The sequence below is a fragment of the Wyeomyia smithii genome, chromosome 2 (assembly GCF_029784165.1).
Source record: "Wyeomyia smithii strain HCP4-BCI-WySm-NY-G18 chromosome 2, ASM2978416v1, whole genome shotgun sequence".
Lineage (NCBI taxonomy): Eukaryota > Metazoa > Arthropoda > Insecta > Diptera > Culicidae > Wyeomyia > Wyeomyia smithii.
In genome coordinates this window covers 192322904-192349157 of record NC_073695.1, presented here as the reverse complement: position 1 = coordinate 192349157, position 26254 = coordinate 192322904, and the positions used below count along the sequence as shown (strand labels likewise).

General features: G+C 36.9%; 1 protein-coding gene and 1 non-coding gene across 2 annotated transcripts in view; both read right to left on the bottom strand.

The window, feature by feature from the left end:
* Positions 1-26254, bottom strand: part of LOC129725526 (matrix metalloproteinase-2) — a 712775-nt gene that overhangs the window by 536412 nt on the left and 150109 nt on the right. Inside the window, exons 2-3 of the mRNA XM_055681485.1 lie at positions 19775-19876; positions 19501-19712 (exon numbers count right to left, since the gene is read on the bottom strand). Of these exons, the coding sequence (XP_055537460.1) occupies positions 19501-19712; positions 19775-19876 (314 nt within the window). The remainder of the gene's footprint in view (positions 1-19500; positions 19713-19774; positions 19877-26254) is intronic.
* Trnar-acg (transfer RNA arginine (anticodon ACG)) lies at positions 20813-20885 on the bottom strand. The gene has a single exon. It is a non-coding gene; the product is annotated as a tRNA-Arg (tRNA).

Below are 26254 nucleotides of genomic sequence, written 5' to 3'. Positions count from 1 at the left end.
AAAGCAATAACGGCATATTTTTTTCTGAATGACCAAAGAAAAGTGATCATCGTAACCAATCAGAATGGACCAAGTGTTTGCATTGATGCGATTGCAAATCGTTCACGTGTTGATGCAAGTAAGAAAAATTGAAGAACTTTCAAGTGATTTAACAGATTTCTCTGTATCAGAGGACTCTTCCTTTTATCTATCGTCGGAATCTGGTAAGTTTCACATTTTGCCGTCTATTTAAATGTGTTTTTTGGTGTTTTATTGTTATCACTTAACTGACCAGATAACATGCCTCATAGTGTGCAGACAGAGTGGACCATGTGTGAAATACAAAAACGTGGTTATTACGGGAATTTTTGGCATTGGTGTAAAGTCAGCATAAGTTTAAAGCTTCCATGTAACTTATCAAAAAGCCCCAAAACCCGTTAACATAATAAGTATACTTTACCAGTAAATGAAAAAAATGTACATAGTCCATTCTGACTGAACACATAACTAAGAAATGTTAATCTTTAGTGCGGGTGATGCAAAATTCCACAATTTCAGAAACAAGTTATAGTGATTCTGACTTCGAAGTTGAAAATGTTACCACGGAAATCTGTCCTGAGGAGGTTGAAAAATGGGGTAAGTGAGTGTTTGGCATGGAATTTCAAAAAGCGAAATATGCAGATATTATGCATCTACTGAAGTACGTTCCTCCAATTCACCATCAATTCTATGAGAATTTGCAATGAGATTAAAAAAAGAAGATGATCGCGAGTAATTTTATCAAGTGATAACTTTTGTTATCAATTTGTTGAAATAAATATAATTTAAAGTCGTTCGAATTATTTTCGATCAACCCATTCCCGGCGCGTGGTGCCATATGACATCACCTGACATTTAAACTTTGATTTAAGTTTAACAATTACGCTTGAAAATTTGCACGATGAATCTATTCAGTACGGTTAGAGAACAGATTGATCTTCAATACAGTTCGTGTCAATAATTGTAGGGGAACAACGGGCAAGACGGTCACCCTAAGGAAATCATTCATTATTCTGCTCAAAACACAACATTTCAACCAACGATATTCATAATATTCGACATCGACTAGTGCTTTTCATAAAATAATGCAACCTTTTCGCTTTTAGAGTGATTTTATATCAGTTTTCACTAAAATAAAAACAGTCTCGAAACACCACTATTTCACAACGTGCATATGAAACGGACCGGCTGTGCTGGTAAGACAGACCTATGAAAGACTATAGCAAATTTCTTTTCTATACGGGACGACGCGCTGCGCAAAAAAGCACGTGTTTGAAGCTTACCGTCGGCTGCGCCGATGGAATCATTCACATCATTTACAGTAGTATATTTACAGCTTTTAACAATGTTTTTTATTATGATTTTTGTTTCAAATGAGAGTCAATGACTTTAGGTCTCATATCGCATGCTAAGAGCAAGCCCACCAGTGGCTTAATTGAAGTTTCTAAAGCTAGTTTGGCAACTCTCACCATAACGCGGCAACCGCACCGGGCGTTGCTATGTTGGTTTGGGAAATAGCAACCCCCACCTCGGGTAGTAGCGAGTTAATAAATTTGGCAACGCGATAGCAACGTGCCGCATCGTTGCTATTTGATGAATAATCTCAAACTGTTGTTTGTTTTGTTGTGCTCGATAGTAAATGTTCGTAACAATATTATGAAAATAATGAGTGTTTCGAACATAATTGGTTAGCCCCGGAAGACGAAATGCTTTGCCTTGGTTAAACACGTCGTAGGACGCAAGTATCGGCGTCAACCAGTCTGTTTTAATTTCGATTGAGCTGACATTTTACAGAGGGTGTTTTTTCGGGCGGGAAAACATTTATAATTTTTTTTTTTGAAATTCGAGATGACCATTTTGGTTGGCACTCTAATCTACACGAAGCATAAAGCTCAAGTCCTCACAAGATTGGTCAACCATGCCATTATTTAAATGAACCTGGAAGGTTTGAGCGAATTGCTCGGGAGTATTACCGACTATTGCTGCTGACTCTTTTGAAGGCATGTTAGTCTCAGTTTCCCGTTGCGTCCGGTTGTTGAATAAAAAACCATTTTTCGCATCTACAGCTGTTTTAATCTTCGAAAACAACGTAAGACGAATTCGAAAGCGGCGTCGGAAATGGTCAACGGTATAGACCGGTGTTTCCAAAAAAAAAAACATTGTTAAAACGCCGGATGGCAAACTTCCTCAGCATAGCGGTCAATATTTTACCGTTTTCCAGGCTGAGAGCCACCCCGAATCTTTCCAAAAATCCTATTCATACTCGCGTATAAAAAGATTTGTTTCGCGAAATTATTTTCTTCGTCACTAGAATCAACCAAAGACTCGAGAACAATTTCCGCGTTCTACATTTAAATTTTGTTTGGCTGCAAATTTGCAAATATTAATAGCAATTTGTAGGAATCAAGACAGCACAAAGTACAAAATACAATTAATGACAGTTAGCCAATTTTGAGTATAATAGTTATTGAAGGCACCGTTGCGAAATGTTCCTCGGTCTAACGCAACTACTTCAATTAAACATAAAAGGATAAAAAAATCCATGCACGCACAAACGAAGAAACCTGCAACAGAATTGTGTTATTGATAATTTGGGAGAACGGAAACAAAGTTGAAACAGAGTTGTTTGAAATATCATTAGGAAACAATTGAGGGACAGATAAATTGGTTATTACTAGATGCGCAGAATTTTTGGGAAATACGACACACACAAACATTTTGCTAATGCTAGCTAGTGACGGTCTTTAGAAATTAGCAACTGCCGGCGTTGAAAAGAAATAGATGAATTGGTAATCCTCAATAGCGACGACCGGTGCGAACATCGGCTGCTATACAAAATAGCAACGGCCAGCGTTGTGAAAATAGCAACTCAAATGGCAACTCACCGGTGCGCTTGCTCTAAGAATGCTGAAAAAAGGATAATAAATGGTGATATTGTCGTTTTCTCAGACTGCCCATTTTTCTAACACAACATCTGACCGTCTTGCCCAAGAGGCAAACATTTTTTTGGATCGATGTGATTTCCAAAAATATAATATTTTCACTAAACTATCTTCACCCACGTGCCTCAAATATGCTCAATTATTCCAATGTCATTGAAAACTATATTTTTCTGAAGTTTTACCGAAGCAGAAGCTTAAATTCGACACGGCCAAAACTACATCACATTGCTTTGCTGTTGAGGGTGAGTTTATTTTGATTATTTCTCAAATAACTAACTATTGTTTCAATCTACATAATATCTCGAAACTCCCAGGGTCCTGTTGGTATGTAACTGGCATAACTGATTTGTGTTAATTTCGATGGTTTATATAGAAATGTGCAACGGTCCATCTTGCTCGCCATGTCTGTGTTGCCCGTTGTTCCCCTACATATAGTTGATGAGCAATAAGAGTCTGAAGTTCATTTTTTGAGGTAAACATTGATTTCTCTTCGCATGAATAGGGTTAATTTTGGTGTCGCAGAAGCTAATAATACAATTTCAATACTTTGGACTGTTCGACGATGAATTGACTAAAATTAGTTCCATAAAACCGGGCAATGAGAAAGCGGACTCTTTGTCATTTTTATTTTTCCAACCTGGACTTTTATAGGTTGCGTAATAACTTCAACTTAAAAAAAATGAAAATAAAATCAACTCTTTTTTTTAATTGAAATTTAGTGTTTATATTCGATTTTTTTAGTCCAAAAAATAATTTTTTTTCACAATGTATATTTTCTATATGAAGTATTATAAATTCCCTACAACTCATGCTCAGACAGTTTTTCTATACAACCAATGATTTCTGAGCTACAATGCTCTGAATAAAACTTATTCCAAAATACATACACTCTTTGAAAAAATAACTCATGGGTCTAAAAAATTTCTCTATCTGTGAAAAATGCTTAGTTTGCTAAGCCAAATTCGTCTGCAAAGTTTCATTCAAACCAAAAATGGTCATTATTCGACTTTTCTGCTCAGAGGTCAAAATTTTTGATATATTTCATTACTGTAAACTAGGAAAATAAACTTATGATGCCCTTTTAAAAATAGACTATAACTAGCCCACTCATGATACTATTCTATTGTCATTTTAGTATATCCACACTGTGCTTAATTCCTTATTGAGCTCAATTAGGTACAGCTGAAGCTTAGCAACGGTAGTACGCCCCAACAGCCTGAAAACACGACAATAATTTTGTAAATCGACCTGTCATTAGCATATTGCGTTAACAAGTGTACCCTTTTTTGTTCATATCAGAATTGCCTATCCAGCAGGTTATCCGCTGCTTGTTTAACTAGCTTCACCTGGTTCAAGAGGACCCAATCAGAAGAGAAAGACACTTGCACTGACATTTATTTCAATCGGATATCTCAACTTGAGATGTCATAATCAGCATACCGATACCTGCGACAAACGACAATCCCCTTCTGCTCGAGCGTACTACTCTGAGTGCACCCGGCTAGGGTGCCCCTCGTCGTGCACATTCTCGTGGCAGTATCCAGATTTTGCTCGAAAACTCTCGGAACCTCCCCGACCAGGACAGTAACCAAACCTGTCAACAAAGGGGTGCCTTCAGGAATGCTGTATATGCAAAATATTCCAACTGCCCTCCTTCTTTACCTCATCATCATTTCACTTTTTCTCGTAATCACCGTCGATTTCATAAACCACAACCGCACTTCGGCGAAGGTTTGAGCGAGCAGGTCATCTTCTCTTCCACCCCCAAACATATTGCCCCCTTGAAACACAAACTCGACTGCGAATAACAGCAGCGACGGTGGCGACAAAGCGAGAATCCGGATAATAATGGGAAAGGAACCCGATGAAGCACGGAATCAATTGCATAAACATTTTATTTCAATTTTCCCTGGAATGCTACCCACCGAAACCCCACCCAATGCAATTCTATGATGAACCAACCAATGGAAACATGTAGGAAAAAAAAGAATGTTTACTACAGTGGTGCTCGGGGTTTTGTTGACGCAGTAAAAGAAACCCTGCCTTGCGGTGCGGGATGGGATTTGGTCCCATTCGAGTGAAGAAGTTATGAGCTGTTCCTTTATTATATATATCCTGTAAGATAGGTTACTTGTTCGACCTAGAAAGTTTCGGATTTCAAAGACACTATTTTCCGAAGCACCAAGCAAATGTCACTCCATAAGCGGGGCAAAAGTTTGTATCTGGTGAGCGAAATGTCAACGTCAAGAAGCACCGCAGTTTCGAGCTTTTGTTGCTTCCTAATGGGCTGCGAAACAATGGCGATGGTGAGGCTATTTCACACTTTCATCGGTTGGGCGAAAAATAGTAAGCAATTTACTACATCAGAAGTTGTTATTTCTATAGTATGAATTGTTTCTTATCCGAAAGCCACTGTATTCACTTTTAAATTGAAATTTTTTGCGTATATTCTAGTGCCCAAGTTAATTTCTGACGGACTTTGGTAAAGTGACTACGAACCATTGTAAACACGTTTAAGGTATTTATTGAAGCTTTTTAGAGGTTTGACTGAAGCCCGCCAAAAAACGGCATAGGGCACTAGAGTCCGTTTGGTAAGCGGGTGGTCGTGGGTTTGAGTCTTAGTAGAATCAGGTCATTTGGTTGTCCAGGGACTTTGGCATGTGTTTATTCCCAGGCTCCCCACCACGTACCCTTCCTTTACGCGGAATTCTATAAAACCTTGGTGAGACTTCGTCTTAATAAAAAATTTTACAAGGTATACACCCCTAGGGTTGTAAGAAATGAAATGGTGACGTGGGACTAAACACTGTAATTAGCGGAATTTTTAGTTACAAATGTTACAACGTCCGCAGACAGGATCAATTCGTTTGTTCAGCGACTTGCGTTTTTTTTTTCTCAGCTTGCCCTCATTTTTTTTCAGAAATATATTTAGCATTACTCAAAAGAATTTCGTTTATAATTGGCGATATTTTGTCTGTAGTTTTTTTTCTGCAAACAACATTCAATTGACACAGCACAAGCGTATCTTTGTTTTCTGAAGAAGCACCGAGGATTTCTGCTAATGCATCTAAATCAGAATTAACTGTATTTCCTCAAAAACCAAATCCAGTAATACGTATTATAATGAATGGTTTTGTCTTATTTAACTCTTATTTAATCAAGTTGATTATAAGAATCTTACACTGAAAATAATATCGAAGCCTGAATAGGCAATCATAAAAAGCTATGTTAAACAAAACTATCAACAAGTTCCAGCAAAAAATCGTAGCAATCAACAATTCCGAAGCAGCTAAAATCACTGTAGTACTACAAAGACAGTTCATATACTATATGATTTGTTAAGTTAAAAATAAAGAAAATATCATTTTAGTAGATAAATCTTTTGTTTATCCTGTAGAAGACTGAACCACTGCGACCATTGATAGTAGATCTATTGGGGTATGCTCCGCCTTAATCTAGGTGCATTTAATTTCGGCGCATAACTATTATTAAGTTGATGTCCAATTTTGATTTGCACGTGTATCCCAGTCAGGTATCACCATTCGAATGAATTGTAGTATCTGAGAAGGGCTTTGGAACCATATTTCGGAAGGACTTCCGGAAGGAATCCTACACCGAGGATACGCATTCTGCGTTGTATTAATACTCTGCATTCGCAAAGTAGGTGTTCCAAGGTTTCATTCTCATGTCCGCAGTAGCGGCATTTCTCGTCATTGAGTTTGCCTATCTTCTTCAGATAATACTTGCTCAGACAGTCCCCAGTGCACAATGGTCCAGAAACCAAATTTAGGGGGAAATTTGGGTCTAGAGCTCTATAGCAACATTTTAGAGAAAAACTTACTTTTACATAGTTGTTACATATGATAAAGCGCTTTTTAAAAAATTATCAAAAATTAGGGTGACCAACATTTTCAATGTAAAAAAGTATCTAACTTTTTTATCTTTGTAGATAGAAGAAAAGTTTGTTCTACAATGTTATGGCTCCATTAATTTTGAGTAACTTTGTAAAAAAAGTTTTTCTCTATCTTTGAAAACCACCTATTTATATAGAAAAAAACACATTTTACATTCTAACTTTTTTATTTCATGTTTTATCTCAAAACTTTCTTTGAACGACTTTTAGAGCTTTTCAAGAGAAACAATTTGCAATGCTGATATCGTAAATATCTCAATTTTACTCAAAGTTATTAATATTTTTCATAAAAAAATATGCGTTTTTCATTTGTATGTCATTCTTTTTGGGGCAAACATGAAAAATATCTCTTGGTTTCATTTTGAAGGGCAAACTTAACTCTATAAATGGAGGAATTTTTAAAAATATGTTATCCTTTAAATTTGAGTAAATTCAATTTAAACACAAGACAAAAATTTCAATAATTTTATACATTACGCATATAAATGCACCCAGATTTATTTTTAGGTATTTTTTCTTATAACTAGACGTAATTACCTTTAATTTGACCCAAAAAGATCAAATATCGATCAACTGGTTCAAAAGTTATGAATTTTTTGAAATAAAATACTTCGAGTATAGCCGTTTTTTTATGGTCACCCTATGTCGGAGCTAGTCCCCTTAACAACCCAACGAAACAATACGGGTTTGATTATTTTCAACATAGATGCATCCCTGCGATTTTGAGCACAATTGAAGCACTTTGCCTGACCAACTTCCAAAAAGGGTGACTATAAAAACGACTGTGTTCGATGTATTTAATTTTAAAAAAAATCATAACTTTTGAACCAGTTGATCGAAAGGTAATTATTCCTAGTTATGAGAAAAAATACCTAAAAATAAATCTGGGTGTTTTATATGCATGATGTATAAAATTATTGAAATTTTTGTCTTGTGTTTAAATTGAATTTTCTCAAATTGAAAAAATAACATATTTTAAAAATTCCTCCATTTATAGAGTCAAGTATGCCCTTCAAAATGATACCAAGAGATATTTTTTATGCTTGCCCCAAAAAGAATGACATACAAATGAAAAACGCATATTTTTTTATGAAAAATATTAATAACTTTGAGTAAAATTGAGATATTTAGGATGTCAGCATTGCAAATTGTTTCTCTTAAAAAGCTCTAAAAATCGTTCAAAGATAGTTTTGAGATGAAACTTAAAATAAAAAAGTTGGAGGGTAAAATGTGTTTTTTTTTCATATATTCGGTTGTTTTCGAAGATAGAGAAAAACTTTTTTTACAAAGTTACTTAAAATTAGTGGAGCTATAACATTGTAGAACAAATTTTTCTTCTATCTACAAAAAAAAACTACAGGAGGATTGTGTGCAAAGCCTCGATCGCCAGGTTAAAGTAGAATACTTTTACATAGCTCTACTTACGGCTGTACATTAACCTACGGCGGGGCGAATCGGATCGCGCCGCTTTTCGCGTTTAGTCTGGCAGAGGCCTAATGCGCACAGCCAACACAATAGAAAGGTGTTTTCACATTGCATCTACCGCTAATACCGCCGCTATCGTACGAAAGCGCGTCGTTTCATGTGGGGAATGATATCAACAACGAAGAATGACGCGCGTTTAAGCACATCCCGAACTGTTTCGCCATGCTACTTCCATTTACTTCCTTATAACATCGGCCTCAGCGAAGTACCGGCTGCACCTACCGCTGAGGCTGTTATCATACTGCTACTGGTACCCAAAGCTATTAACTCTTCAAATTAAGTGTTTTATTTGTCCTCAAAAGAACGATTGTTCAATTCCATATCGGATATAATGCAATCGCATCTCTGTAACATTACCGACAGTAATATTCTTTTGAACAAAATGATCCAACTTTTCCATTAGAGGAATTGCCGGCTGATGTACGGCAAAAATCTCGCCCGATCGCTCGCGTTGGCGTTCAGCCTGGCAGAGGCCTGAGACGTGGTGACCAACCACAGGGCAAGTGATTTGTTTATTTTGAAGGCAGCCACAGGCGCAACCCACTGCTATCCTCTGTTACTGCTGAGTGCTGATATCTGTTGCTACTGCTGTCAACGTTGTGGACGGTCCATCCAGCTCACCATCCGACTGATGAATATAGCTAGTTTTCCCAGAAACACTCTATAGCCGAAGGGTGCTGCGAAATAGGCCACGCCTTTCTGTTCAGTTTTACCATTTTCTAATGTTCTTCAGACGAATCATTCCACAATTCGTATTTGATTTTTGTATCCAGCGAATAAACACCGACGGTGCTTTCACACACGCAACGATTTTACCCCTAACCGTATTGCGGCTTCAAGCTGTTGCTTGCTGTTGCGTGTTGCATCATGTTGCAACTTGGCAGCTGGGAGACAACGAAATTCTGTTCATGCTGATTGATTGAATCGACTTCATATTAGCTCTGCATAGTCGAACTAACTGTCTTTGTGAATGCGTTCTAACAGGGCAGTTTGTTATTCAAAGTCGGTTATGCTGATCGCAGCCTTTGCGCTGCCCCTACAGTGGGGGTTTACTAGATAAAGTAAAAATTAGACAACTACAACAGAATTTGATTGCATTCCGCACAGAATGTCTGCTTGTGTTGATGCCAGAAATTTATTAACCTTGAATTATTTGTTTATTTGCCATGAAAAGGCATTTCGCGGTTCAAAATCGGTTGCTGATCGCAACCTTTGAGCTGCCCTAACAGTGGGGGAATTAAGATACACGGACAACATGCACTGTGGAGGCTATTTCACATTCAGTGAATTAGACGGGCGCGACAGATATAAATTGTTAGCATCTAACACAGAATGCTTGCTTGCGTTGTCAAAAAATTATTAACTTTCAATGACTTGTTTATTTGCCTAGAAAAAGGAATTTTGATGTTCAAAATTAGATTTCCTGATGGCAATCTTCATGCTGCCCCTACACGGGGGAATAATGGCAGTCTGGCGACACACGCTGAGAAGAACCGCGTTGCTCCTGAGACGTGGCGACCAACCACAACGCTAGTGCTGCTACTAAGGAAGGACGACTGTTGTAGTCGCTTTCTAGAACTATTATGAGCGGCTTCGGCTGAAACAAGCTCTTATATAGGCCAAACAGCATGTTTTCAATTGCAAGGTAAATAATTCTGTCGACCGTGCTTGGGAAGCAATCATATAACGACCAATCAGAGGTCGAATATTTCGTTTAGACAAGGCTTGACTATTTTCAAAAGTACAATAGTATGAATAATAAAATTACAATTATCTTCTTTTGGGAAGAATCTTAGAAGATTTTTCAATTTATTGCTGCAGGAACAAAGGAAATCTATCGAATACTAACCGATTTATTAGCATTTGGAATTGGACATATTTTTCACTATTTTCGGTTTTAGATTTTCATTTCACATCCATATGTAGCCGAACTTCCTGAGAGAAGTATTCACTTCAAAAAATTATATATTTGATTGCATCGAAAATGTTGGTCAATCGAATTTTTGATAATTTTTCATAAAGCGCTTTATCATATGTAACAACTTTGTAAAAGAAAATTTTTCTCTAAAATGTTGCTATAGAGCTCTAGACCCAAATATCCCCCTAAATTTGGTTTCTGGACCATTGTGCAGTGAGAAGTCCTGTTATCGTACTTAGTTCTTTTTTATTGAGCCTAAGTAGCGTCATGCTTTTGCGTAGTTTGGTTTTATTTTTTTTTTTTTTTATTGCCGTAAACCAGATACAGCATTCCAATTTTTACTTATGACCAGTGTGTCGAACAGTTGACATTTTTGCATGACACCGTATCGAAAAGTACTGTCGCCTCTCTTGCAGACTGCGACAGCAGCGTTCAACTCTACGCTTCTCTATTTGAGAGAATCGTGTGACTAGAAGCCAATACGGATGGTTAACGATTCTCTTTTGTGCCGATCTCCGGCCGCTTCGATATCTTGACTGTCGCATTGTGCGAATAACAATAATTAGCAATTACGCGACAGTTTGGCACAGTATTAAGATCATTTTCATCAATCGTGTACACCTGAAGATTTGAATAACCGTGTCGCTAGTTTGGATCTATACTGGTTGTAACTTGAAACACGGATGCTACACATATCTAGGCTCTCCTCGCGGAGCGAAATATTTTGTTGCCTTTCCAATATCCTTCCAACTCTTAATACTCATCAGCTACATGCATAATAGACACAAGCTATATACAGTAAAGTCTTTTTTAACACGGTTTTATTTTACACGGTTTTATTTTACACGATTCTTTTTTACGACGATTTTTCAAATAACGCGATTTTTTTTACGTCGTTTTCTCAAATAACGCATTTTTTTTTACACGGTTTTTTTTGCACGATTTTTCGTCTTCGCGTAAAATTGTTATAGTAAGTAACAGTAATGGAAACAGACTATAATAAGCTGTTTTTTACACAGTTTCATTTTTACATGGTTTTAGTTTTGCGCGATTTTTTTACGACGTTTTTCCAAATAACGCGGTTTTTTTACACGTTTTTTTTTGCACGGTACGTACAATCGTGTAAAAAAGAACTTTACTGTATAGCAATATAGCATGTCGAGGATCAATCTTTTCTCTAACTGTATTGAATAACTTTATCGTCAAAATGTTTAAGTATAGTTCTTGAACCGTGATCTAATTTTAAGTTTAGCATATTTATTTTAAGTTTAGCATATTTAAGCAAAAGCAGGACAACAAAAGCATGAATTTTACAAATTAAATTAACGTGCCCGGACCCAAATAAAAATCAATGCTAAGTAAATTGATTTCACTTCAATTCGCAATAAATGCAATAAATAGCACAGGTAGCTACAGTCAATAACACATGAGTCAGAGATTGACTACACAATGACAACAATATAAAGAGAAGTGAGCGAGAGAATTGTTGTTCATTCCGATCTTATGAACGCCATGTTGCAGGAAAAATCCATGATTGAAGCTATGCAAATTGGATCGAATTTAATTTAATTTAAAATTTAGCAATGATTTTAAATAAAACAACATAAATTTTAAATTGGAATGCTCGCTCATTGAAGACCAATGAGAATGAGCTTTTTAATTTTTAACAGTAAATAGTGTGCAAATTGCAATTATTACTGAAACATTTTTGAAACCTCACATCAAGTTAAAATATGATCCCAATTACGTGGTTCATAGATATGATAGGATTCAGGGTTTCGGCGGTGGAGTTGCAACCGTTATTCATCGCCGAATCAAACATCGTTCTCTTCCCCATCTTGAGACGAAAGTCATTGAAACTTTGGGAATTGAGGTTCAAACTGAACTTGGGATTTTATTTATGGCCGCAGCATATTTACCATTTCTATGCACACGCGAGCACAAAAATTATTTTAAAGGTGGTTTATAAAAACTCACCAGAAACCGTTCAAATTTTTTCATAATTGGCGATATTTACGCTTAACATCGATCATGGAATAATTCTCAGAGTAATTCCAATGGCAAAATTTTATTGAATGATTGTTCCTCAGGATACTACTCTATTTTGTCTCCGAATAGTCCTACATGTTTTTCTTCTGTAAGGAATCCATCAACAATTGATTTGTTGCTAACAGATCAAAGTCATGTATGTAGTGATTTGATCACACATGCTGACTTTGATTCTAACCATCTTCCAATAACTTTTTCTATATGACATGAATCAGTTTTAAACCCTATGAGCTCTGTTTTTAATTATAACAAGGCTAATTGGGAATGATACAAAACTAATATTGAGAGAAATTTCAATAATGAGCTTGATTTGCAAAACGAAGTGAATATTGATTCCGCTTTGGAAGCATTAAAATGTGCAATTGTTGATGCCAGGAATTATTCTGTTCCAAAAGCTCAAGTGAAATTTGAAATACCAATAATTGACGAAAATCTTCAACTTCTAAGTAATTTGAAAAATGTTTGAGACGTCAATATCAACGTTCTCGTGACCCTTTAAAACTATTTATAAAGATTTACAGAAAGAGATTAAACATAGATTTACTCTTCTGAGAAATCAAAATTTTAAGACTAAAGTTGGAAATTCGGAACCATATTCACAACCCATTTGGAAGCTGTCGAAAATTCTTAAGAAACCTTCAAAGCCTATTCCAGTTTTAAAAGATGGTGAACGTTTACTTGTATCCAATGAACAAAAGGCTCAAAGACTTGCTCAGCAGTTTGAGAGTGTTCATAGCTCAAATTTGAATTTTGTGAGTCCAATTGAAAATGAAGTTACACGTCAATTTGATTTATTTTCTTCCCAGAATTTTTTACCAGCAGAATATGCTTTAAAATTGCATATTTAATATGCTTCAAAATCGCATATTTTCCCAAATTATGGAAAAATGCAAAAATTACTCCAATTTTAAACCCGGATAAGTATCCAGCTGAAGTTTCAAGTTATCGACCAATCAGTTTGCTTTCTTCAATAAGTAAACTGTTTAAGAGAATTATTCTTAACAGAATGATGTCACACATAAACGAAAATTCAATTTTTGCAGATGAACAGTTTGGATTTCGCCAAGGGCGTTCCACTACTCATCAATTGCTCAGAGTTACTAATATGATACGAGCTAACAAATCTGAAGGTTACTCCACTGGAGCTGCTCTTTTAGACATAGAAAAAGCATTCGACTGTGTTTCGCATAAAGGTTTGATTGCGAAATTGCAAACTTTTAATTTTTCAATTTTCCTAATCAAAATTTTGAAAAATTATCTTACTGATCGAACTCTGCAGGTTGTTTATCAGAATTCAAAATCTGATAGACTTGCTGTCAGAGCAGGTGTGCCTCAAGGATCAGTATTGGGTCCAGTCCTGTACAACATATTCACTTCAGATCTTCCTGATTTGCCTCCAGGATGCTCAAAGCATTTCCGTAAAAGGAAAAAGTCTTCGTGTCATATGCAGTCGATTGCAGAAAAGTTTCGATATTTTTTCTTCCTTCTTGCAAAAGTGGAAAATTTCTCCCAATGAATCTAAAATTCAAATGATAATTTTTCACCATAAGACTAGGGCTTCTTTCCTCAAACCAAACAATAATCACGTTGTATGATGAATGTGGTTATTTTAAGTTGGTCTGACAAGGTTAAGTACTTGGGACTAATTTACGATAAAAAACTTATTTTCAAAGAGCACATTGAGAGTATACAAGTCAAGTGCATCAAATATACGAGATGTTTATATCCTCTCATTAACAGGAATTCTAAACTTTGTTTAAAGAACAAACTTTTGATTTACAAACAAATTTTTAGAACAGCAATGCTTATGCTGTACCGATCTGGTCAAGTTGCTATTCAACAAGGAAGAAAACGCTCCAAAGGATTCAGAATAAAATTCTGAAAATGATTTTGAAGCGTCCTTGGTTTGGTACACTCGAATTACATAGACTTACTGCTGTTGAACCATTAGAAGCTATATCCAATAAAATTATTAACAGTTTTCGACAAAAATTGTTGCAATCCTCAATTGCTACGATAAGCTCTCTTTATAGCCAATAAGTTAGCAATTAAGTTAGTTGTAAGTTTACTTCCCCTTTTTTGACAAGTAGGTTCAAATCCCTACGAATGATAAATTCTAATTGCAAAAGCAATCAAATCCTAATAATTAAAATTAAAAATTTCTAACAGTGTTGAGAAGTCACCATTTGTGATTGGACACACATACTCATTATTTACTAATATTTATCATAAATACTTAAGCTACTAACAAATCCCCCCTTAAAAAAAAAAATCATAAATAAATAAGCTACTAACAAACCCCCCCCCCCCCTAAAAAAAGAATTGTTCTTCATGCTGAATTCGTGACAAAAAGCAAGATATAGAAGCAGAACGTATGAAACTTCGGGAGTGGCTACTCTCGCGTAGTGTTTCATTCCTCAGTGATAATCAAAAAATCTTACTACTGTCGTGTGAATACTGTAGCGTACCAGTACATTTTCCCATCCTGCTTATGACCATCCTCTCCCACTCATCTAGTTGTGTTTTTAGAGCTCTTGATAAGACGCCACAGAAGGGTTCTGGTCTTATAAAATTTTCAGGGGAACCTTGTCTTGCTAGTGAGACGGCTTTTTCATTGCCTTCAATTCCGCAGTGTCCTGGTACCCAGTATAAATAAATCTTAGTAAATGGACCAAAAATTCACAAGCATTCGCCTGCTCTTGCATTTCTAAAAAAATGCATATTTAGGAATTTACTCTTTCCTTTGCTGTATGGTACTGTTGCTTTTGGCACGTTGCATTTTTTTCTTTCAAAACATCAGTTTTTATTACGCTCTAACAGCAGGTTTATGAATTGTTCAAGAAAGAGGATTTTTTTCAACGATGCGAAAAACTTTTACCTTCGAGACATCAAATTAGTATAAGTTCATGGAAGCAAACATAAATAGACCAATTGAGACGTCAATATTTTTTTTTCGATATTGATACAGAGAATATCACAAGGAAAGGTGGGTGGGAGTCTATTCACGTCGTCTGTGCTAGGAATGCTCGTATGTAATTGGTTCATTGTTCGCGTAAATTTGTCCTCAAAACTTTTTATCAATATTTTCCGCTTAGCAATGAAATAATAATAATAACTGGCGTATTATAAAATTGTTCAACATTTTATCTATCCAACAACATATTGGTTATTGTTATCCATCATGTGTTTATGCTGTTATTATCGTTTGAAATCTGACGCAACATTTGCCAGTGTCATTTCCAATTTTACAAAATGCATTTCAGTATAGAAAACAAAGACGTAGTCCCACGTCAGAATGAGTCCCTCTTATCAACAAAACTGGCCAGAAGGACGCACGACAAAACTTCTCCAGGGAATTATAGTTGGCAATATTTGGCAGGAGGAACGTGGCTCGGTATAGTAAAGCAGATAGCGAAGTGTAAAATCACATCACACATAAGCACGGATAAAATAATAAAAATCATGCCAATTTTCAATAGCGGTAATGCTTATAATAGAAGTGCAGAATACAGCAGACACCCCACAATGGAGTGACTTCACACAAAGGCTGGCCAAGCAAAACAAGTTTCGATAAATTCGACAGAAACATGGTATTTACATAATTTTGGGGTGCTGAAAACGAATCTGGTATCCATTTTTCATTTGGGGCCGTCTATGAAGCACGTAATCCAATTTTTATTGATTTTTTGACACTTTTCTCTTTAATTTTTTATTAAATAGTATTACATGATCTTCAACCACAAGCAACGCCGCTGGGCGTCCTCTTAAATGAAAAAGATTACGTAGTTTTTGAACGACCTTTCAAATAAACCAAATTTTACTAAAATATATTTTTTTACTAAAATTTAAAAAAAATACATAGGTAATACAAACTAATTACAAATCAGAGCAATCATCATCTTCCTCTTCTTTTTCTTCATTTTTATAACTGTGTTCAGATTCATCATCAGCTTTCCCTGATTCAACAATTGTTTTCTTCTATAGAAATATGACTTCATCTTAAAGTTTTTACAATTACTTTTCACCTTTTCAAAATAAGTGTTAACTACTGGTTCTGTGGAAAAATTAAGATGATTGAATTTATCATGATTAGTATTTTTTCGACTATTTTTGCGAGTAAAATGTTCTGGGCATACTTAGTTGTTTAGTTACTGTGATTTTGATATTCCACTTATGATATATCACCCTAATACACATCGAAGACCTATCTCACAGTGGTTCCCTATCTCTAGTTGTCGACCTCTTGGTGGTGATTTGTTGATGCTTCTTTTTTCTCTGCTTCGAAAGTAAAGAATAGCCGCCAACTACAGGATAATTCCGGATGGGCAGAGCTCGAATATGGTTCATCATCATTATCGTTATTATCATCAAAGCGAGGCAAAACGGCGTCGTCGTTGTCGTTAACATATTATGCACAATGAAGTACTGCACCATCTGGCTTCTCCATCTCTTCATATAGAAAAAAAAATCTCTGTGACTACAGTGGCGCATATTTTTCACTTTATCCAGTGGCCAGAGTTTTTTTATTGTGTGGATTGTGCGTCCAAGGCGGAGGGGATTCAATTCGAACTCGTCCATGAACGGCAAATTTGCATAAAAGTATCATTTGATGAAGCACTTTTTCCTCGGTCTAATACTGATGGGTAGGAAAATATACGCAACAGTATCGGCTCATTTAACTTAATTTGCACCATTTCACCGGCGGATTAATGTACAAACAGATAGTTTGGCATAAATCAGGCGACCGATATTGAAGTTGGCACTTAGAGTTTATCACTTTTTTGTTCATCACATTCCTACAACAGGGCTCGAAGAATATTATGCACTACTACTTATTGCGACAGCAGTGCAACCACGTGAGTGAAATAGGTAAAAGTTCTCGAAACAAAGTATCATGAGTGTCCAGTGACATGCAAATCGTCCTCAGCATCCATCCGCAACAGGACGTTATGCACACATCTCCAGCCACTGTCCCAAAAAGTACAATGAACAAAACCGATCCAAACTGTCGAGTATCCGTCCGGACCAATCCTGCCGCCTCGATTGCCAGAACATGCGAAGACAACTGCTAAAGGCAACTCACATACAAGGTAGCAACGTGACCAGAAAACGTGACGTCAATGAAAAACGGGATATCCCCTTTCTAGCAATCGAAACCAACCGGTTTCCGCTTCCGGTTAACTCGTAAGATGAAGAAGAAAAAAAAAAGATTCGAAATTGTCGCTACAAGTGGTTTGCCTATAACGCTAGTGATAGAGAAAACTCTACCAGAAAGCATACGGTGATTTCCGGTGTCAGACACACGGAAGTGTTAATAAGCAGAAAATCAATTTAAGGAGCTTTTTTCGTCACAATGGAGGACCCGGAAACATCAATTCTGCAGATATTACCCAATTCATGATGCGATCAAAGTTTTCAAGCTATATTCTAATTTGTTACTTTAGCTAATGACAGCAGCAACTGAGGTGGAGCTACTAATTTGTTAACCATTTTGGCCAAATTGCTTTTTCTTACGGTTTCAGGGATGCTCTACTTCGTAAAATTTGGACTTTCACTTTCTAAACAAAACAGAAGTTCATTTTAGCAGCATAACTACAACAAAAATTGTCATTCTGAAAAAGTAATATATCATAATTATTTGTGGATATATTTACAGTAAAATTTCCAATTTCTTATGAAGTGAAGAGTTTGAAAATTAGGAGAAATAGTTCACCGATTTTCAGTTTCTAGAAATAGTCTCGGATCTACAAATACCAATGTTAAAAAGTGGTATCAAATATCGATATTTGGTCTCCGAACGTTATCTGATTCCGAAAATACGCTTATTGTAAGGTATATGATTTATAATCGCAAATTTCAAAAAATCGTATGTAGCCATCCCAAATTTCAAAATGATGCCAATAAGTAATGATAGGCTATAAACTTTTTCTCATTTTATTTTGCACGCCATTATCATTGTTGTTGTTTGTCTATCATTCAATGCTGTACTTAAAGAAAACTTTTCGTACTTCAGCAAACAATTTTATACCTCATATGGTATTCTACAATTTGAGCTTTTTTTCCTTCCGAATGTAACATGACACACATGATCATCAGAAAGGAACATTGTAATTTTTCCACCATTGTCCTCTGCCTGACAGACCTGCCTGCCTCCGTCGCTGGAACATACAATAGCCGGATCGGAGCTGTGTTATTCTATCTTAATTGATGAAGTGCTGCTGCTACGGCTACTGTCAGCTGGAACCAGAACATCCCCTCACGTCCACCATCCACCACGTTCGTTGATTCCCGTCCTCGGTCCAGTGGAGGAAAATCTGATACTTTCTCTCTTTGTGTAGGCACTTTTCGCCCCGGGGAAGCTGGGGAATGCGATTTTGATCAATTCCGTACCATCATCGAATGGCGAAGTGTATACAGAAGGCACAGAAAAATAGCCTAGAACCGACCGAGGCAAATCTATCATCGACATTGGCAGAGTGTTTCTTCATTATCGCCAAGGTTCCGATGTTGGTAAAACGATTTCGTTGACCCCACTGCTGCTGCGACGATGGGCCGGTGTGGCCGGCGACAACGGCAGTCACTTCCTTCCGATAGATGATACTTTTCTCCTGAGTAGGAAAGCAGCGATGGGAATTCGAACTTAATTGTAGCTTTATTACATTTTCAGGATGCTTTTAAGAGAAATTGAGATACGTCCGGCATCGAAGCGCGGAACGACAATGGATGGCGAAGGGAGAGATCAATTATTCCCCGACAAACGACAGCTCAGATATCTATATTAGATAGAAGTTTGTTCTAATTGTAGCTGTAAGTTGATTTTCCTCCATAATTAAGACTATTTTGTGTCGAACGAAGTCTCTCGGTCTGGTGCGGAAATTTGTCAATCACATTGAAAGACAGCTGCGAAATTGCCATCCAGAGCAGAAAACTGCATTCCGCCTAATTGATTGTTTATTGCTTTTTAATTAAATTAGACAATAAATTGGATATCGCAGTTCAAATCGAATCTTCTTCGCAGCGTCGAGAGCTACTGAAACCATTACTCGCTCCACGTTGCTCTGCGCCTCGCACATAATTGCCTGCGGAAGTGAGTCTGCCTTCGTCGATATGCCGGTGATGACAGATCCGTAGCGGAATAAAAACGCAACACCTTCCCCTGAATGGATGGCACTTACCTCCAAGTTACGATGGGATGCTCCCACTTCTGGCCCTGGATCACGAAGCGTCGTTGCCGCCTGTGCCGCTGAAACTCGAACACTCCATTCAAGGTGTTGGACGGAAGAAAGTCCCGAGAGCTTGGCAGATCTGGAGCTCCACAGCGGGGCCGTCGCATCAGTGCCAAAGTCTCCTGGTTGATTTCACCCGTCGGATTCAAATTGGCAAAGGACTGGAAAGGGGGTTGAAATAACGTTCGAGTTCCCAAAACACTGATAAAAACAGGCAACTCACCTGCAACTGTCTGACAGCCTCCTTCAGCTGGTCCATCGTGCGGAGATTCCCCGTTTCGATGTTCGATTTCGGCAAGTATCCAAACTCCATCAAGTAGTTTTGCTGAAATGGATCAAAAGAGAGGATAGAAAATCAGTTGAGCAGCTAAATTCGGAGGTTTTTCAGCAGCATAAGCGGATTCCAATGCCCCTTTTTATTCATGACCTGATGCAATTGAGTTGGATTTTTACGATTATTGCCAGAGACTCGATTAGATTTGCACTTGCAACCCATCGTTCTGATCCCATCAAAAAAGTGTAATCCCTTTCGGCAGGGCTACACCGGGATCTACCATTCCGAGCATGAATCGCGCATTAATTTTGAGTTTGCACCCGGGAAGTGAACTGTCGTTAAACAGAGTGCTTCAGTTTGAAATTGAATGAAGCGTACCAACAACTACCAGCGGAGAGTAAAACTGCTTACCGGATGCGGTCATAATTATGGTAAACTATTGTTTGCTGCTGTAGGGGCTAGCTTTTTGCGAAGCTTCAAATGCCAACTTCTATGTTCCAATTAATTTCAGTTTAGTTAGTTTTAAATTAGATACGGAAAGATGAGATGTTACGAGGTGAGCTCAGCAACCAAAATATTAGGTTTGGTATGTGTTTCTATTTCTCATGTAGTTTCAGATTCAGTTTAACGACAAGAGAGATATAAAAATATTTACAATTAACATGCCTATCGGTTCACTGGGGAAACTGATATAGCGAATGTCAACACTTTACCGTTTTATATGTCTTAAATTTTAATAATACCTCATAACAAATTCATAAATTATTTATAGTTCGCCCATACCAAGGTAAAAAGAGATTGAAAACTTAAACATATTAAAACAATTTTTGTCTTGTTAACAGCCGAATAGCCAACTGTTGATATTTCAACTATCTTTCGATTAATAAATGATTCACCAATGTAATCGAATATTAAAAAATATCCTGCCGCCGGCACGCATTCCCAACTAAGTGCTTATGAAGAAAAACAAAAATAAATATCAACCGTCGATCCTGCCAGGAGTCGAACCTGGAATCTTCTGATCCGTAGTCAGACGCGTTATCCATTGCGCCACAGGACCGTTGTGACGGCACATGGTTTCATTGCTGTACAGCTATAGACAAAACGTGGCAAGCACGCCTTCTCGTTAACCAGCGATTGGCGGAATCTCGCGAAAGCGAAATAAAGAGAGAAGTAGACTAATGAACGCGCACTCAGTACACTAGTCAGCCTAGCGAACCTATACATTAGAGAAATGACAAGACACTCACCGTTAAGGCAACTGTCAACATCAAAACGGATAACGGCAAAGCAAAATTATACAGATCGCCCGTTTTGATGTTGACAGCTGCCTTAACGGTGAGTGTCTCGGCGTCTCTCTGGTGTATAGGCTGACTTAGTCAGCCTATACACTAGAGAGACGCCGAGACACTCACCGTTAAGGCAGCTGTCAACATCAAAACGGGCGATCTGTATAATTTTGCTTTGCCGTTATCCGTTTTGATGTTGACAGTTGCCTTAACGGTGAGTGTCTTGTCATTTCTCTAATGTATAGGTTCGCTACAGTACACGGAACGAACGGCGAGTGAGAGAATGAGAGCAAAATATGAGAATGAAATATTTCAACCAAACACGCTTGCATGCGGCAACAGAATGCGTTCACTGATGAATCAGTCCAACGGTTGTGCATGTAATTAATAACGCAGATAAAAATAGATTAATTGGGAGTGCTGTCAGTAATTGTTTCACGCCGGTAGAGCAGAACTTTTCTCCAGTTGGACTGAATTGATTTTTGGTTAGCTTTTCAACAATCAGTTTGTTTAGAATTTGTTTGGTAAAATTTTCATTTCATATCTGACCCTAAGTTCGGACATCAATTATGACAATGGCTCAATAATATCGACAACGGACGATTCTTAATTGTTGCATTCCGTGAAAGAGTTTATCTTTCAACTTACTTTAACTATTTATTAATTCCACGAATGAATTTACCTCAAATTAGAAGCTATTTATTTTATTGAGGTTTTAACTAACAGGTTATTCGCCACTCATCACCAGGGGATAGCCACCATATAGGACTATTTGTATGAAGGTTCATAGAATTTCTCTTATATCAAAATCAAGAATAAATCATTCTTTGTAGTTTATAGTTAAATATTAAAAAAAATGTTATCACAACAATGAGATGTGAATCAAATAGCATCCGTGCTCTGTAAATGGTTTCGAAGTTGGCGTTTATAAATCTGGCGTACTACATAACTTGAGTTTAACTTGTATCACAATCATTTTTTTAACTTTTTATAAGAGTATATCCTTCGCTTGTATGTAGAGTGTATGAAAATGGGAAAAATAGTCTATTTTCCCCATTTTCAAACACTCTATATAAGCGTAGGATACACGCTTATGAACCGAGTATGAGACAATTAACTTATAAATAGGGACAGTGGTAAATCGCGATTACGCGGAAGCCGCGAATTCCGCGAAATCCAACATCGGCCGCGAAATTACCAAAAATCCGCAAAATGCCGCGAAAACCAGCAACACGGATAAATCTCAAGATTATTGGGAACCTCGATGAAAACGGGAGGCCTTTTCCTACGCAACCAATAAGATGGAATAGTACTACTGCTCTCTTACAACGAGATTTTGCCAGCCTGGGTTGAATTGTTTTCGGACGGTTCGGTTACTAGATTTTCTACGGGAAAAGATTTTGGCGATTGGAGACCTGCATAATAGAGTTCCAGAGTGTGCAAAATCGAATTTGGGAGATGTACCTACTTAGTTCAATACGCAACTGTGGGATTGATATTATAATTTTGGTAAGTATTCGAAACGCGGACGGTTTTTTTGAGGTTTACCGGTTGGCAAATAAACATCTATAGATTCTCAGAAACTCGGTAGCTGCGGAATGCAACGTGAGTCAGAATAACATGAATAATACATGCCTGCCGACACCAAAATATGATTGAAGACAATTTGAGAGTAGTCCGTTCTGCAAAGAAATCATGAATCGTACGGTTAAATTACCGTATATTAAATTGACTAAAACAGTTTTTTTCATTGTTTTTACCCAAAAAAGCACTTCATTTTGCGTTTTCTAAGGAAAAGGTTGCCGCTAAATTACCGCGAATTCTTAATATTTTCTATTTTACCACCCGCGAATTTTCAACTTTTTTGCCGCGAATTATCACTGTCTCTACTTATAAAGTTACTGAAAAAACCGTTAAAGAGGGGATCCTACTTTGGAAAGTGGAAAAAATAATTTTTTTGCGTTTTTGGGATGCTTATACACTCAGAAATGTTGTACCAAAAGGATTTTTTGATATCTGATCGCGTTCCAAAGTTACAGAAAAAAGTATGGGGTCACCTAAGGAGTATTGATGGAGACGGTTTATGTTGATCTGTTAAAACAGTGGTTTTCAACCTTTTTTCAGTTCATGCACCCCCTTTTGATAATTTACACAAGCTTTTCCCCCCTATCGGCGCCATGAAAGAAAAGCTGTAGTAATTGAAAAATATAAGGCTTTTTAAACTTTTATTTTTAACAGGTTTCAAGTTTATTGAAAATACTTCTCGTTTTATCCATCTTCATTGTTCTAACACACCGCGCAATGCCTTCAAAGAAATCTATTTCTTTATCAGAATACCCTGGGTGCGTCTTGAAATGCTGCTTTAACTTATATGGTTTCATTGAGTCATTGGAAAGAATTTTCAGGCAAATTTAACATCGTGGTTTTTCTTCTCCATCGACAATAATGGAGGAGAATCCGAACTGAGGGTACGTAAATTCGTACTTACTTTTTTTAGAAGCCATAGTTATTTCCTACAAATAAGAACGTTATTTACAATGATGAAAACATTTGAGAACTTGAAACCTTACCAATCCTGATCGTGCAGTTTAGGAACAATTGTTTCTAAATTCAACGGAAAGCAGAAGCCAAGTACTTGGTAATTCATTGGACACTGAAAAAATGCCGCTCAACCGTCAATCACAAAAACGCATTACATGTGAAATTTTTCCACCCGCAATTCCCCCCCTGCAACGGTTAAATTCCCCCCTGGGGGGGAATTCCCCCCGGTTGAAAACCGCTGTGTTAAAACATGGTACGCGCATTTTCTGATCAAATATATGTTATAAGTAACTTTTAGTGGAATCACATATACATATATATTTACGCCGCCATAGCTAAACTCATGTATGCATGTACATACACATACATATACCCAGAAAGCAAAAAGCACAAAGGTAGTAAATTGTAAGAAATTGATTATAGTCTTTTGATTTGTCTACACTAAGCCCCCCCCCCCCCTACCAACACACGCACATATCTACTCCCATACACACATAAAATGAGATAAATCGAAGAAGAAATCAGCAGTTCTACCGAGTGGTGAAAGACAGCATCCCATTGATTCATATGTACATAGCAGTTAGTTCGTTTTATGATGGATATATTCCTGTTTTGAAGATTATGGAATTGGACCAAACACCGAGAAAATAATTTCGAATAGCAGAAGTCAAGAAATACGAAAGCAGTAAAATAGCTCAGCAAATGATTGCTGCGGTCAGAAAAAGCCTAGCGGATAACTTCCTGGACTCTGAAGGAGGAGTGTGTGCATTATATTTGATACAAACACATTATTTTTTCCCCCAACCCTTTTTCAAATATTGTTCCGCCTTATTAAATGCACCATTTTGTTTTTCATTTCAGTATTGTACCGCATATATATTTTGCGATCCAGGATATAGTTAGTAACAAATTACTGGACAATTTATTTCATTTAGTACAGTATAACCACAGACAAACAGACGTGCCCCTCGATGGCGTTTTCATCGACCAGAAAAATAACGATTACCCCGTGCAACAAAAATTTACTTTTTGTTTTGCCTTGGCTTCTACGTATGATTTTTTCAAGTATTTTGACAGGAAAGCAAATTCCTCCGAGATTGAACACATTTCACCTTAAGGGGCAACAGTAGCGCCATTTTGAAATTTTGAGAAATCGGAAATTTTCGATGTTTTTCCGACGCCATTTTGTTTTAAAGCCAAATATTGAAATTCTAAGAGTTTGTCCACATTTTCTTACCCATCTTTAAAAAAACAGATCTTAAATCTGACAAAAACTGAGCTCTAAACGATGATTCTACGAAAACGGTTTTTGGCATGGTTTTGGTATATTTCACAAGGCGAAATAATATCGAGTATGAATGAGCATTAATGGTAATACGCTAATATCTAAAAGTGGTAGTCAAATTTTGTCTTATATTGAGTAAAAAAGTAGAGGAGGTTGTATCCAAGACACGACCGCATAAATGACGTAGAACTAAGTACACTATTAACAAATGCATTGAGTGTTTCATTACCCTAGTAACACAACTGTTTTTATCAAAGTTTTATAGCGCTTTTTTGGCTGTATTGAGCGCTATAAAACTTTGATAAAACCAATATTTTTACTTGGGTAATGAGTTATAATGTCAACTAATGAAGGGTTGTGAATTTCGTGAACCGGATTCAGCAGTTAGCAGATCGTGCCGAGTTAAAAACCATACACAGCACACACACACTAATCATACCATATCATAGACACACACACATCTTACCATATCATTATACCATACACACATCATACCATATCATACACACATGCACACATGATACCATATCATACACACACATCAAGCAAGCGACCAATCAGAGGGCGTTATTTTTATTTCAACAAGGCTTGACAATTTTCAATAGTGCAATCAACATATTTCTGCATTTGGGCAAATGCGTGTATAATTTTCCAATCGATTGCTGCAAGAATGAGAAAAATCGTTTGAAAACCAACCGACCAAAAGCATTTAAAAAGGGACAAATTCCGTCCCAGTTTTTCAGTTTGCACCCCTGTGTGGTATGCTACAGTAAAACGTAGTTCTACGTCACAAAGTCTCAGGAATCGATTAGTAGGTGTCTGATAGGATTATCTCGATGTTACTACATTAATTTTCTTGTGCCAACGTAAGAACAATCACATCGCATCGTCGCTCGATGTTACATTAACTTATTTAAATCTGTTTAGTGTAATATCAAGAGTATAGACGATTCTCTAAGATACGATAACAATTTGCCTTCCCATGATCCTCCCCTTTTTGCGGCCATAATTTGCATATAAAAATGGATTATCTAACTTGTTACATAGTCAGTTTTCGATATCTGAATTTTACTATGTTTTAGGATTTTTAAATAGCTATTTTTCTTAAAAAGAAATTTACTAAAATGGCCGCCAATTTTTGGAATTCACGTTCCAAGCTGCCAACAGTATAATGCTCACTATATTAGCATCCACGACATTTCAAATAAATCTTCAAATATATCCTTATCAATAGCCAAAGTACCCGAATTCTTCCCTTTACTCTAAACATCCGAAAAAAATCATGAAAATTCATTATTTTTGGACCTTCCACAG